This window comes from Theropithecus gelada, chromosome 1, assembly GCF_003255815.1.
Source record: "Theropithecus gelada isolate Dixy chromosome 1, Tgel_1.0, whole genome shotgun sequence".
Taxonomy (NCBI): domain Eukaryota; kingdom Metazoa; phylum Chordata; class Mammalia; order Primates; family Cercopithecidae; genus Theropithecus; species Theropithecus gelada.
In genome coordinates, this window is record NC_037668.1 from 87,546,197 (window position 1) to 87,562,250 (window position 16,054).

A 16,054-nucleotide genomic window follows, 5' to 3' on the forward strand; every position below is an offset into this window, starting at 1 on the left:
CTTACCTAGTATAAAAACCACTCCCCTGTGCCGTATTTGCCCGTGACTGAATTGGAATGAAACTTTACCTTGCTAGGAAAACACTGTGGGTATATTCTCTGTCGGGGTGTGCTGAGCAGAACCCTAATAGAATGTACTATGGGGAATAAGGAATAACTTGTCAACTGAGAGTTAATCAGAAAACCACATGTGCACAAAACCAACAGATTGTAGAGCTGGCAAAGACTTTAGAGATAATTTACTTCAACCCCCTCATTCTACTGTTAAAGAAAGTGAGTCCCAGGGAGGGGAAGGGTCTTGCTCAGGGTCATACAGCTGGCAGTAATTTTATTTGTTTCAATAATTAATATGAACAGTCTTTCTATACATCAGTGAATCCACCTTCCTGCCTTTGTAAGCACAATATAATGACCATAATTGAATTTGTCTTTGACAGTGAAGAAAGCAGGCTTTTAGGACTTTACAGGGCCCCAAAGTCATCAGAAGAAGATAAATTGTCAGTAACTAAAGCTGGAGATCTGCCTATTGACTGTGAGCTTCTTAAGGAATGGGCCTGGTCTTATTCATGAGCTAAAGCAAGTTTCAAATCCCAGCTTAGCCATTTACTAGCTTAAGCAAGTACGTAACCTCTCTGAGCCTTTATTTCCTCATTGTAAATTTAGATAAGACTTTCCTTGGAGACTGTTAGTGAGGATCAAGTGAGGCAAGACCTATATACCAGTACCTTGCGTAAAACAGGCATTCAATAAACTTGCACTTTCACCTTACATTTAACCAATGTCCTGCTAAAAGCTAGGGATACTTCAAAGAAAGGAGAGCCAAGGACTCTGCTTTCATGGAGCTTAGATTCAGGAGGGAGGAGAGGAGAGGTGAGGACCACAGAGAAGTAGGTAGACAATAAACAATTAAAAGTATAATTTCAGATGATGATGTGCTATCAAGGGGTATGAGGAAAAGAAAATGAGATGATGTCATAGATATTTAGGAGGGTGCACTGCTTCTGCCAAGAGTGGCCAAGGGCAGTCTTTTCAATATTATGTTTGAAGAGAACCTAAATCATATGGAAAAAGCCAGACAGTCAAAGATCCTGGAGAATACCATTCCTGAGAGAGGCAGAAAGGCCTTGGGCAGGAAGAAGGTTGGCATGTTCAGTCAGCAGCAGTGTGTTCCCAGCATGGCCAGCCCAGTAAGCAGGGCATGAGATGAGGCTGGAGACGTCGGCACAAACTCCATCCTGAAGTTTTAGTCCACCCTATGACATTTGAGTTTTATTCAAAAAGCAATGGAACCCTGTTGCAAGGATGTGTTAATAAATAAATATTGGTCTTTGTGCCTAGTTCCTGGCACACAGCTTCTAAAATCCTTGGAATCCCTGCTAAAAGCTAGGGATACTTCAAAGAAAGGAAAGCCAGGGACTCCGCTTTCATGGAGCTTAGATTAAGCTCCATGTGTATGTTAATTAGATGGCTGATGGCTGAAAGCCCCTCTGTAGCATCAGGATGGGGACTGGTCACCAGAAAGACCAAGGCATGATTAGAGGGTTGAACTTTCAGCCCCTCCTCTGACCTTCCAGAATGAGAAAGGGGCTAGAGATTGAGTCAAACACCAATGGCCAATGATTTACTCAATTATACCTAAGTAATGAAACCTTCATAAAAACCCCGAAATGATGGGGTTTAGATAGCTTCTGGATTGGTGAACACAGGGAGGTATTGAGAGGATGGTGTGCCTGGAGGAGGCATGGAAGCTCACTGCACCACTGCACCTCCCTCCCCTCATACCTAGCTCTATGTGTCTCTTCCATTTGGCTGTTCCTGAATTGTGTCCTTTGTAATAAACTGGTAATAGTAAGTCAACCGTTGTCTGGAACTCCATAAGCCGATTCCAGCAAATTGTCAAGCCTTGGGGGTTGGAGTTTGTGGAAACCTCCAATTTGCGGTCAGTTGGTCAGAAATACAGGAGACCTAGGACTGGTGATTGGCATCTGAAGTGTGGGCAGTCTTGCTGGATTGAGCCCTGAAGCTGTGCGGTCTGACACTAACTACCTGGGGTTAGTATCAGAATTGAATCAAATTTAATTGTAAATCATGCAGTTGGTGACTTGAGAGTTGGAGAACTGGTTAGTGTAAGGGGAAAACCCACACATTTGGTGTCAGGAGTGTTGTGGGTAAAAACAGCCCAGAGAGATAAAATCATTCATTGATTCATTTAACAAATATTTATAGATTAACTATTCTGGCCAGGCACAGTTCTTGGTGTGGTACATGAATCCAATACACACCCCTGGCCACATGGTGCTTGCATGCTAATGGGATAATAAATATGTAAAGTTTATGTAGCATTTACTATATGCTGGCATTGTTCAAGTGTTTTACCTCAAATAACTCACGAACTTCTCACAGCAGTCCTATGAAATACATACTTTTATCCCCGTTTTCAGATGAGGCAACACACATGAAGAATTTAAGTAATTATCCCATGATTTTACAAGTAAATGCAAAAATCCAGTTTGAAATAATAGACTGACTATAACAGTCAGTCTATTATTTTAATCACTGAACTCTATTTTCTCTGTTTCTGAAAAATCACCTAGACTGGTCCTGACTGCTATAAGGGAAACCAAAGTGGAAGTCAAGAGACCAGTTAGGCAGTGGTGGTCAGAGAATGGGATACTGGAATTTTCAACAACACTGAGTAGATATTATTATTCTCACTTAATAAAGAGGAAAACTGAGCTTTGGTTCACACATCTGATAAGTAGCAGAGCCTGGATCCAACCCCAAGCCCATTTATCTCTAAAACCCAGTATCTTTCTGCTAATGTCTCCATTTCCTACAGAATTATAAAGCTTCCACTCCTCCCCTCCTTTATGACCAAGAGACCGATTTGAGGTATGTTTTAGAGTCAAAATTAGAGAACTGAGCATCAAAATTTTTTTTTCATTTGGTAGGCATTTTTGTAATTGAAAATAAAATAAAATATAAATATACTGACATGCACTTTTTTTCTCATTTTCTTTTTTCTTTTGCAAACTTTAAATTGAGATATAGTACACATAAGGTGAAATACAAAAAGATTAATGTACAGCTTGATGAATTTTGATAAAGTATACACCCATATAGTCAACACTCTAAAGATATGTAAATGTGTATAGATTGTGTATTTAAAATTATAAATGAGGTGCCAGTTTTCATATCACCATTAATGATAAAGACCTCTCCCACTTTCTTTTCTCCCATCCCTTCCTACTTCTCAATTGATATTTTTGTCTCCAGTTCATGGGGGTTACACAAAATACCAGGTGCAGGTCAAAAGATGACTGTGTCAAAAAGAAAAGAAAAAGCAAAATAAATAAAAGAACAACTAGCCATTTCTTAATGCTTGTTGAAGGAAAGTCACATTGATATATTTTCTGTTTTTCTATGGAGGGGTCATGTGCCTCAGCCCACACATTAGCATGTGAACTTGTTGTTCCAGTAAAATGAGTCAGAGTTCCTCAGGAAGGCAGATTCCTGAATTTTAGAGCTGTGTGTCAGCATCTGTGAAAAAAGGTACAGTGTACTGTATTGATGCATCTCACTGATACACACACACTCTTCTCACTCCAGGTGATCACACCTGCTAATAAGCAGCAGAAGTAGAATTTGAACTCCAGCCTAGGGCACTCAAGAATCAGGCTATTTTCATGACAGGGAGAATGGTACTATTGGGTCCGAATTTAGGATTTGCAATGGCCTAGAGTCAGAACTGGGCTTGAATTCTGGTTTTGCTACATAATGACTTTATGACCTTGGGAAAATTACTTATATTCTGTCTATTTTCAGTTCCTTTATTCACAAAGTAGGGATAGATGATCCGTGTCCTAAAGTCACTTTGAGGGTTAAAAAGGTCATAGACTTAAAATAATCAGCACAGCACAGAGTACAAAGCTTAAACCAGTAAAATGACAATGGCAGTGGTAGTTGGCCAGTAAGTCAACAGACACCACAGTGTTTTTTAACCATATACCCCATCAGTTAAAATAAATTTTGAATATGCATCCTCAGTACATGAAAACCTATTTATGAAAAAGCATGATATGCTATTCTGTGTTCATAGATTATTTACTCTATAAAACAAGTGAAATATAGCTGAACCAAAGTATTTCCAATGTGTTTACCTATCATGATGGCTTCATGCTAATATTAGCAACATGTAAATATACACTATAAGTCTATGACCAGGTGTGTTTCTAATAATTTAAAAATGATTTTTGATGATTTTAAAAATGATTTTGTATGTGCCTATGTATCCAAATTTCAGGCAGTCTTCTTGATAATTTTGATTATTTTCCCAATCCTTGTCTTGTTTGACTAGGTCTTCATTGTTTTTACTTTACAATGTGAGAAGCTAGTACTGAGTAAAAACATCACCATTTTCTTGTTTACTTGAATCCAAATGGTGAACTGGTGATAATTATCTCCATCACTTGCAATCCATTGACTGAATCTTTTTTAGCTGCTTGCCCATTTTGTGAGGGTTAGCTTAAACTAGTCAATACCTATTAATCACTAACCTGGAACATGCAAAAGACAACATGTAGCAATCCTGGAAGCTGAGGACATAGAAGGGAGTGCCATAGGGCCATCCCTGGGGTTGCAGAGCTCCAACTCTCCTCACAAGAACCTCACACATCTTATGTGACTCGTGACTGACTGATGTGTGGCCAAACTGATAAATTGTCTACTGACAATCCATATATTAAATGCTGGTAAAGTGTAATTAATTTCTTAAGACTAAAAAAAAATCATATAAATGGCGCTTCCAGTATTTTCTTCTGGAATCTTAATGAGAATTCCCTGGAGTATATGGATGCCACTTAAGAAACACTGCCATCACTTTTTCCTTTGGCAACTCTGCAAACACTAAGCAAGCACCTGTAAGTGCTAGGACTGTGCTAGACATTAGGCCTACAGTGATGTGATTCCTGCCTTCTGGGAGTTCATATATAGCTCGTTTCCACAACACTTGGTTCTGCTTTATTCTCCCCTATAGATGGTGACTCTGGAATTGCCCAGCTTGCAATGCCCTATGGTACCTTGGGCTAGACTACTTGACAGTCTTCCTCAAAAGTCTGAAGGCCGTTATTCCCCTTCCTCAGCGCAGGGGAGAAGGTACTAGATCCCCTGCTCCCAAAATTGCCAACGTCAGTAAGTCTACCACTCATGGAATCGACATCTTCTCCAAGGGTACTGAAGAGCCTGTTCCTTCCTTTAACCTCATTTCCCTGGTAACTCACTCCAGCGTGGCCTATAGCCCTTGGGTAGCTCCCAAGCCAGGTCATTACAAGTGAGAATTGGGTGTTTCCCCTGCCCATACACAGGCCTGGCTATTGCCAGTGCTGCCACAAGAGAAGCGGTGAGCAGTATGTGCTGATTGGTATCTCGGCCTCGACACACCAGGGAAGGGTCAAACCCATGAATGCAGTCTTTCATGACCATGGTACAGGGCCCTTATTTTTTCCTACAGAAACCCTTCACTTGCTTTCAGAAGTGATGATCAAATGTGAACTTTCATGGTTTATTTATAGCTCTGCCTTATAGAGAGAAAGAAAAGAAGTGATTAAAATGCTATTTTACAAAATATTTTGTTTTTAAAAAGCTTTCATTGTGTGGGCAAAAGGAAAAAGAAAAGTCACTGTATTCATTGTGCTGTCTAGACTCTCAAACAAAGAGGGTAGCGTGCTGCAAATTAAGATTGTCCGGCTCCTGCCTGCTGACAAAAAGTATGAATTTGGAGGCCAACTTCAAATAAACCCTTTGGAACAGAAATATATTGTGGGGGTGACTATATTTAGCATGTGTCAGCATTTCCATAATAAATTCGTATTGTTATGTTGTGGTAAATTCAGATTTACTGCAGCCAAGTGGGATCATGAGATTTCAGTTTTGTGTTAATTATTTGGAGAAATTGGAAAACTCAGCAGTGCTATTTCTGATGAGAGCACTGATTCTCAGGGTATTCTCCATATTGTGTTAGGAACCCATCATAAGCCCTGCCTTTCAGGAAAGGGGAAGGTGAACCCAAGTCATTTTGACTGCCTTTGTAAGCATAACTTTAAATATATACATATATACACATATATGGCATTACATGTTTTCCCTACAAATACAAAATTAATATATGCCAACATAGAAAATTTGGAAAATACAATAAGCAACTTGATAAGAAAAAAAAATTGTTAACCATCCTATCCAACCTGATAACATTTTAATATGTACTGATCCAATCTTTATTATGCATATATAACTTGTTTTTAACAAGTTGTGTAGAGCAAACAAAAAATTATGTAGCACAAACACGATTATTGAGATAGAATAAAAAATTATGTCCTTATTTTCTATTCTTATTATCCCTTTACATTTGTGCAGTAGAGCTAGTTTTTCCCTGCCCTGGTTAAAAATTCTGGTGGTTCCATTACTTTTTTAGATAAATGTAAAGTCACTTAGATAATATAACCTTTATGGTCCCTTTAAGTTGTGAGATGTAGCCAAAATTCAGAAATTCAAGTATCAAAGAATATGTAAAGGTAAAGATAAGACGTTTTCCAGTTCTTCCAGCTGGGGTCTGCCAAAAATGAGATGTAGCCCTAATCAGATTCTGCTTTCTTCCTCATTCACTTTCTCTCCAACATATTAGCTTTTTTCTTGTTCCTCTCAAATGGTTAGAAAGTATAAGGGAAGAAAAGTTAGGAGTGTAGGAAAGTTCTTATCCGATCAGTACTGTCATAATGGGCTTCATGCTCTCTTAGCCTTATAGGTGTTTACAGCTAGCTCTGATTCTCATAAGGCACGTCATAGATTTTTGGGGAGACCCTCTGCCTCTGAAAACCTCTTACCTGAAATATTCTTGTCTTAGTTAATGCCTCTCTATTCTCATAAATTGCTTACTCTTAATTCCTCAGGAATCCTTAGCCTTTTTTTTTTTTTTTTTTTTTTTTTTTGGTTTTGTTTTTTGCTTGGTTTTGTTTTGAGATAGAGTCTTGCTCTGTCTCCCAGGCTAGAGTGCTGGAGTGCAGTGGTGCAGTCTTGACTCACTGCAACCTCTGCCTCCCAGGTTCAAGCAATCCTTGTGCCTCAGCCTCCCCAGTAGCTGGGACCACAGGCACATGCCACCATACTTGGCTAATTTTGTATTTTTGGAGAGATAGGGTTTCACCATGTTGGCCAGGCTGGTCTCAAACTCCAGACCTCAAGTGATGTACCCGCCTTGGCCTCCCAAAGTGCCAGCATTAAACGCATGAACCATTGCGCCCAGCCCAACCTCATGCTTCTTTGTGGAGACTCCTCAACCTCGTTAGGCGGCCATGTTGAACAGGATCTAAGAACCCCTGGCATCTCTCTCACACATGGGCCACTTGGGGTCTATGGGAAACCTTTGTCTTTGGGATCTGAACAGACTCTGGCAGTGCTGGTTGATCCCAGGGTAACCTCTACTTCACTTTTACACTGCAGCTGCCAGCCAGCCTGTCTCTTCCAGACAGGAGTCACTCATAAGCCACCATTGTGCCACAACCTCAGGAACATGCAGCAGATTCTCTGCTGGTCTGTGTCCTCTTGACTCCTGAAGGGAGAGGATTCTTTCATACTTCACCCTGGAAGGAGGCCTGATGTGCAATAAACCGACAGCTCTTTCCTAAAAATCCATCTCTGTCTGAACTTCCACGTGGATGAAAGGTTTAAGAGTTGATTAATGGGTCCTCAGGCACCATTCTTGCACATTCTTCAGGGTGGTCTGTTTCCAGTTTGCTTTGGTATCTCATATCTGTCATCTTTAGATCTCAGCCAAAACTTCCATTTTAACATTCTGTCACGTGTATTATCCTTAAGTTCATTCATTCCATAGACATTCCCTGAGTGCATACGATATGCCAGATGCCGAGTTTGGCAGTGAAAATAATTATAACAATTCCAGCTTTAAGGAGCTCACAGTCTAGTTGGGGAGGCTGATCTGTTAACAAAAAAATATGGTGCCATGTCATAAACGCTATGATAGACGGAAGCACAAGTTGCTGTTGGAGCACATAACTCAATATAGGTGGGAGGCAGGCAGCGGGGATGAGTCAGAAAAAAATCTCAGCAGAGCTGATACCTGAGCTAAGTTTAACATTTAAATCTGTACTTTTTGAGAAACAGCATAACGTCTTTTTAAACCATTGAAATCTCTTTTGCTGATGTTTGCTTCTCAATTTATTTTTAAAACAAGCAAAGGTAATGTGGAGAAAGGAAGGAAGAATTCCCTGATGTCTGCCATTTGTGTGCACATCTGTTGCAGTGGGAAGGAAAATAACATTTATGGAGTACCTTCTATAATAGAAGTTTCCTGGATCCCACCCATGAAGGCGATCCTGGAATGTTGTCTCAAGTGTGGGGCCAAAGCACAGCCAGGAGGAGCATTCCCTGAGGGCAGTTTGAAGATTCAGAGCTGGTAATAGAAGGCGAGGTCCTCCCCAAAGCACAGCAGAGCACAACTCAAGGAAGAGACGAGGACAAAATAAGAATGAGTGGCACAGCTGATGATGGGGATTGCTGAGATGATCTCAACAATACCCAAGCTTGCTCTAAGGGAATCAGGACTTCGTCTATGAAGGAAAATGTTCTGAGGCAAGCAGAGCTCTTAACATACCTCTGCTAAGTGGGATGGCAGCAGCTTCACTAAGATGTGTTTGACCGTCCGGCCCTTCACAACATGACTCCAGTAAGCCCTTTTAGTCTTTGTCTTTCTCCATGGTTTCCTTGTCAATAATTTTTCATTTAAAAAAATCTCCTGCCTACTTAAGACTGCCATTTCTTTCTGCTGTCAGTGTGCTGGCTACTCTTAGCATCTCTGATCTCCCAATCAGCACATTGAAATCCATGGAGAGCTAGGAAGCTAGATGACTAGTTCAGAATGCACATGCTATCCTCGTGGAAGTGTCCATAGAGCAACCTGGCAGGAGTGGAAATTCGTGTAAGCCAGCAGATGAAAGAACCATCAGGTTACCTAACCCTTGAATAACTATTGAAAGAAGTTTATCCGCTTCTAGCGTAGTATTTATCACACTCTATTTTGATCACATTAAATGTCTTTTCCAGTCTATGGTGAGCTTTTTGATGAAAGGCCCATACAGTCTTTCTCTGTATTCCATGTAGATTGAGTGTTATGCTTGGCACATGAAAGGGAGGCAATGTGTTTTATGAATATTCTAGGTGTCGAGATTCAGTAGTAAACAGACAAGTCCTTGCCCTGTGCAGCTGACATTCTGGTTAGGGCAAGGAGTGAAGAAGGCAGACAATGAACACATAAACCAGAAAACATACAAAGTGGCAGAAGGAAATTAGTGGCATGCAAATCGGTCAATCAGTCACAGTAAGGTGGCAAAGATGGTCAGGGGGAACACTTGGAAATGCTTTGAAGATACCCAGGGGCTCTCCTATTCTGTATGGTATTCAGCTTTTTTTTTTTTTTTTTTACATTTTTTCCTCCCTTACTAGTATGCGAGTTTCTCCAGGATAAAGAGTATGTTGTATGCAAATCTGTATCCCTAGCAGAGTGTCTGGTACATAGTAAGTGATTAACAAATGTGTAGAGTAAGAAGTTGTATACATGTGATCCCAGAATGACTGCATCCTTAGCAATAGGAATTCAATAGCCATTCCTGAGACTGAGCATATGCTGTAGAGCTTTGTCATACTGTTGCTTGCCATCTTCCCTAGCCAGGTCTGTTGGACTCCAGAGTTTACTTTCTCATGGCCTTAACAGCCTAAGAGACTCCTTAAAAAACCTTACTCTTCTGCTCATATGGGAGCCAACACAATCCATGGTTAATCTTGATGCTGCACACACCATACCATGTCCACCCAGATGCTATAACATGTCATCTGCCTGAGTGCCCCATTGTAAAGAAAAGAATGTCCTGAAGTCACATTCCAGAACTCAAGTCACTTAGACTCAGCCCAGAGGTCTCAGTAGGTACTCACAACTTCAGAGATTGCTGGAAAAAGAGCTGAAGTTGAATTGACGAGGTCTTAAATATTTTATCCTCAAGTACAGGTGCAACGTGAGTTCCATTCAGTGATTGCTATCTTTAGGTAAGTAGACGATGTACTCAGCGGCTGGTTATGTTCCATTCTTCTGCCCTGTGTCCAGGTAGTGAGGAGGGGAAATAATTCTTCCCACTCACCCCTGGAGGCAGTCACAGAACTGCTTTGCCTTCTGGGTTGTTTATGCCCCAGAGGCCTCAATATACAAGTATCTATTAAGTGCAGGATGTGTGTGTGGTCATAGTTGAAACTTTAAATGTTCACTGTGTTTTATTCTTATTTTTGTGTTTTATTCTTATTACCAGAGAAGAATAAGTTAAAAAAAAAAAGAGGACTAACCAAATATCTTAAAGGGAAGCAAATTCTAATTAGAATGTTTTGCCTGTGACAAGCCTCACTTTGGATTTCGCTTTCCAACTCAGCTGTCTGTATTGGTTTCCATTTAACAGGAAGCAATGGCAAAAATGAGCAAAGTTGGGAAAGTTGTGTTCCCGAGACTACAGGATAAAAAGTAAGTGTGTATTTTTTATATGTACAGTGCTAAGGAATTGAGCACATACACACACACATGCAACTATAGATCTGGAATAAACTCAGGTGGTCAACTAATCCAGTCCTTTCATTTAGTGGTTAAGAGAACTAAGTTCCAGGGAGGTAACGTCACCTTCACTTATCTAAGATTGCAGAACTATGTAGGGCCAGAGCTGGGGGTCAGATGTAAGCTTCTGAACTCTCAGACCAATGTTCTTTTTCCTAGGTAATTGGCAGCAAATCTGCTCTTCTCTGTTCTAAAGTAGGGATCTCTTATATCTGCATCAAAGGACCCAGTAGCATCTGCCCATTCTTTTACTCTTTGTATCACTTGGCATCAAAATCTAAAAAATGATGTTGGTCAGTATTTTAATCCCAATTCAACAAAATATTAATTCATTTCATTCCTGCTATATTCAAGGCATTATGCTGGGCTCCAGGCAGGTGTTACAGGGGAATAAAACACAATCCGATTTAGGCACATAGATTATTTTAGAACAACGGGATAAGTTCCACAATTGAAGTATTGCCAGGTGACAAAGTTGCCCAAGGAAGAAAGGGATGGGAGCCTGTAGAGATGAGAGAATGCTTTTGGAAGGAGGTTATGTCCAAGCTAACTTTAAGCACTGTAAGAAATTGGTAGACAGGCCAAGGCAGGAAAGAATATTCATAGTAGAAGGAATAACGTGTACAATTATAAAGGTGGGAGCAGCATAGTACATTCAGGTTACTATAAACAACTCATAATCCAGAAACACAAAGTATGAGATGGGGAATGGCAGGAAATGGGACCAGGGAAGGATAGAATTGGGTGGGGGGAGGTCAGCTCATAAATACCTTGGAGGCCATGCCGAAGACCTCTAACCTCACCCTATAGGCAGAACAGAGATGCTGAATTCTAAGCAGAGGTGAGACCTGGTCGATGCAGATCAGAAAGATCCCTCTTAAAGGATCCAGTACAGGGGGCTCAGGGTAGAAATAGAGGGTTCAAATAAAAGGCTTTTTCAAGAATCCAGGCTAGAGATGTAAAAGACCTCTATTAATTTGCTGGTGGTGATTTTGAAGATGAAGGGGTTGTTGTGGAAGTGCTTTTATAATTTTAGGAAAGTATTCGAGGTTAAGACCTAAAAACAAATTCCACTTAACATGATGAACAGACAAAGGTGCAGATCCCACTGAAGTAGGGTCAGTGTTTAACAGAACTGGAAATGTTCAAAGAAAAGCAATCCACTTTCTTTTCATTTCCCTTGTCTCCACATAGAGTCAGGCTGCTAATCCTCCAAATATAAACCCTTCTCTAAATGCCAGGGTGGAAGGTGCAGGCCTTGCATAAGGGAGCTCCATGCAGGAAGGTAGAGAGATCTGAGTTCCCATTGGCAGTTGGAGCTATGCTGTCCCTATTTCTGTTCCCTAGAGGCAGCTGGAGCATCCCTCTTTTTGTGAAATTAGAAAGATTGTCTTTCTCCATCTCTTCCCTGACCCTCCCAAGACTTGTTAGGGAAGTCTTTAAGTTCTTTCCCTAAACCCCACATGTTTCTTTAGAAGAGAGTCCTTGGCTGCTTGCTGGGAGCTGGCAGCTGGCCGCTGTTCTCTGTGAAGGAAGCAGCACACATGGTGCTTTAGCACCATCTGCAGGCAAACCAGAGATTTGCAAGGAGACAGGAGAAGCCAGTTTCCTTCTGAGCCAACCTCGCCTCATTGCCTAATAGATCACACTGTTAACGATGTGGGACGACATTTACTTAGGCCTCTGCCACACAGAAGCAAGGGACTGAGTTGAGGCACATTTTGAAGAGAGGCGATTCAGCTGATTTGAAAATTCACAATCACGGAGAGCACAATTTAGTGACTATAGTTTAATGAGTAAATGTTTAGGATGACCCCAAATCTCATTATTTTGCCCAGTCCAAATTTATATGTGGCCCTGGAAGAGTCCCTTGAAAGTGCTTTGAAAAATTTGGTGCATTGAAAGACACTATCAACAAAGTAAAAAGGCAACTCACAGAATGGGAGAAAACATTTGCTTATCATACATCCAATAAGGGATTGATATCCAGAATATATAAATGTATAAAGAACTCCTAAAACTCAACAACAACAAAAAAGCAAAAACAACTCAGTTCAAAAATGGGCAAAGGAAGCCAGGCGCGGTGGCTCAAGCCTGTAATCCCAGCACTTTGGGAGGTCAAGATGGGCGGATCACGAGGTCAGGAGATCAAGACCATCCTGGGTAACCCAGTGAAACCCCATCTCTACTAAAAAATACAAAAAACTAGCCAGGCGAGTTGGCGGGTGCCTGTAGTCCCAGCTACTCGGGAGGCTGAGGCAGGAGAATGGCGTAAACCCGGGAGGCGGAGCTTGCAGTGAGCTGAGATCCGGCCACTGCACTCTAGCCTGGGCGACAGAGCGAGACTCCGTCTCAAAAAAAAAAAATTGGGCAAAGGACTTGAATGGATATTTCTCCAAAGTAGATTTATGAATGACCAATTAGCACGTGATAGGGTATTCAACATCACTATTAGGAAAATCAAAACTACAGTGAGATACCACCTCACACCCAATAGGATGCTACTATTTTAAAACGGAGAACAGCAAATGTTGGCAAGGATATGGAGAAATTGGAGCCCCTGTGTATAGTTGGCGAGAATGCAAAGTAGTATTGCTGCTGCAGAAAACAGTATGGCCATTCTTCAAGAAATTAAAAATAGAATTAACATGTGATTCAGGAATTGTATTCCTGAGTATATACCCAAAAGAACTGAAAGTAGGGTATGGAAGAGATATTTCTACATTCATGTTCACAACGACATTATTCATGATAGCTAAAACCGTGAGAGCAACCTAAGTGTTCATTTGTAGATGAACATATAAACAAAGAATGATATATTCATACAATGAAATATTATTCAGCCTTACAAAGAAGCAATTTCTGACATGCCACACATCAGTGAACCTTGAGGATATTATTCTAAGTGAAATAAGATAACCACAAAAAGACGAATACTGCATGATTCCACCTATGTAAAGAATAAGGCCAGTGCACAAAGTTAAGGCAAAGTTGTCAGTATTAACATTGTAAATCTTCAAGTGTGTGTGAAGGGGTGCTCCCCTTAGCTCCCTTCTAGCAATTTTGAGATTCTAAAGTCAAGAAATCCATCTCATGTAAGTGAAAGAATTGCTTACCATTATATTGTCCCAGAGCATCATGAGTAGGAGCAAATTGTTCCTAAAATAATTCAACGACTAATAAATTTGGATGGTCATAGAGTAGGGTTTAGTAGTACCTACATATAGCTATATTGATGATAATATTAAAATATTAATTATCTAAAAATTAGTAACTAGCACTTATATCACTTATTATGAGTCAGGTACCGTTCTAAATGCTTTTCATATATTTCCACATTTAATTCACACAACAGCTCTGCTGAAGTAGATCCCATAATTATCCCCATTTACAGATGGAGAAATTTCGGCAGAAATAGTGTAAGTAACATATCCAAAGTCACACAGCTAATATTGGGCCATATTAAGATTCCAACCCAGGCTTCGGAGTTCACCTTTTAACCCTGTGCTTGGCCCCATCACAACTCCTACGTTACCAGAATGCTTACAGTATAATAAATACCAGGTAGGTGACTCCTACGAACATAGCTATGTGTGACTAGTAGAAGTCCCTCTGTGTATCCAAGGTTACTCTTACAACCTCTCTCCCTCAATGCACAACTTTGCACCAAAATTTCATCATGAGGACTCCTTTTCAGAGCACCCCAGAATAAACCAAGACGTGCTAAACTGGCTTCTTCATCCCCTCACCCCATGTCAGTTTCCCAGCCAAGAGGAGTAAGGACAAAGTTGCAAGGCTGCAAGTATAATTTGTCTCGGTGCCTATTATTCCTTTCAGGATTATGATGCCAGAGCAGCTTCAGCTGTTCTGCTATCTGATTCATGGCAATACCAGTTCTAACAGGTCTAACCCAAAGAGTCAGACAGATAGGACAGGGAGAGCGAGGGCCACTGTGAGATGCCTGGAAGGCGAGCACAGCTCTAGAAAAGGCATGAGTCACCTTTCCATGGAGTTTTGCTCCTGGATAAAGCAGTTCACAAGGGAAACCTAGATGTGGAATCTGCAAAAGGGCAATTAAAATGTTCAGTCTCGTCTTTGGTCAGGCTGTGATTTTAGGCCAGTCATCAAACCTGGGGCTAGTTATATAGGAAATATTTATTGAAGCTGGCAGTGTGAAAGGGTCTCCGTTAAGTTTGGGCTTTTTTGTATATACAGCAGAAGCTTTGAAGTCAGACAGACATGAGTTTCAATTCCAGCTCTGCCAATTTTTATCTATACTATTTTGTATATGCCTCTCATTTAGAATTTTTTTTTTTTTTTAATGGAGTCTCACTCTTTCACCCAGGCTGGAGTGAAGTGGTGTGATCTCGGTTCACTGCAACCTCCGCCCGCCCCGGGTTCAAGCGATTCTCCTGCCTCAGCCTCCTGAGTAGCTGGGATTATAGGCATCCACCACCATGCCCGGCTAATTTTTATATTTTTAATAGAGATGGGGTTTAAATGTTCTTATTTCTAAAATGGAGATAATAAAACTTCATGCAGGTCACATATAATAGGTCTGACACATGCTAATTCATTGCCCAGGATGCTGTAAGCATTCAAAATCTAGGTGTCAGCATCACCACCACAGATATATTCTCATTCTTCTAAATGTACAGGGAAGCCCCATGGCAGTTTTGTCTTGAGATCATTCAACATATTTATGTTTCTCCCACAGATACTATGATAAGAAATACCAAGTATTCCTGAAGCTGGTTGAACACCAGAAGGAGTATTTGGCGATCATGAATGACAACTGAACAGGGCTTGCAGGTGCTGATGCCAGAAGCTTCTGTGCCATTGCATTAAAGACCTCTGTCATTTCATCCATGTTCAAGACCCTTGAGGTATTGTTTCATCATTTCTGTATTGTCTTTTAATAAAGAAAACAAACATGTGCAACCAGAATTAGAGTCTTCATTTCATACCACTATTATTTAGTTTCAGTTTCCATACAGTTTCCATCACAGTAACAGAAGTTTCACATAGAGTCATAGGATCTCACATGAGACTAGATCTTGGGGGCCGTTCAGTCCAGGGGAGGCCTGTACTTTTTAATCAGTTAAATGTCAGCTATTAAATGAAAACCTTACATTACTTTAAGTAGGACATCTAATGCATGGTCGATGTCTTTTATGGTATTTTCCCCTCCTGTGCAGGATCTAGTCTAGGGTCAGATACCACATTTATTTCCAGAATTGTCATTTTGCAATCATCATATTAAAGACAGGTATAGGCAGGAATCATCGATGGATCCAGGAGGGAATTTTGAAGAGTAACAGGATATATGCATCATCTTAAAATGTCTCTTCAGCATTTGCTTATTAGTTACCAGAGGAAAAAGAATGTTAAGTAT

At 40.6% G+C, this 16,054-nt stretch overlaps 1 protein-coding gene across 7 annotated transcripts in view; it reads left to right on the plus strand.

Annotated features, from left to right (window-relative positions):
• FGGY (FGGY carbohydrate kinase domain containing) overlaps window positions 1-15,606 on the plus strand; it is a 439,174-nt gene extending 423,568 nt beyond the window's left edge. For all 7 annotated transcript variants that reach the window (XM_025363985.1, XM_025363976.1, XM_025363957.1 and 4 more), the window contains 2 exons: window positions 10,511-10,572; window positions 15,377-15,606. In XM_025363985.1, coding sequence (XP_025219770.1) covers window positions 10,511-10,572; window positions 15,377-15,458 — 144 coding nt within the window. In that variant the 3' untranslated portion in view covers window positions 15,459-15,606. The remainder of the gene's footprint in view (window positions 1-10,510; window positions 10,573-15,376) is intronic.
• Window positions 15,607-16,054: the final 448 nt, after the last annotated feature.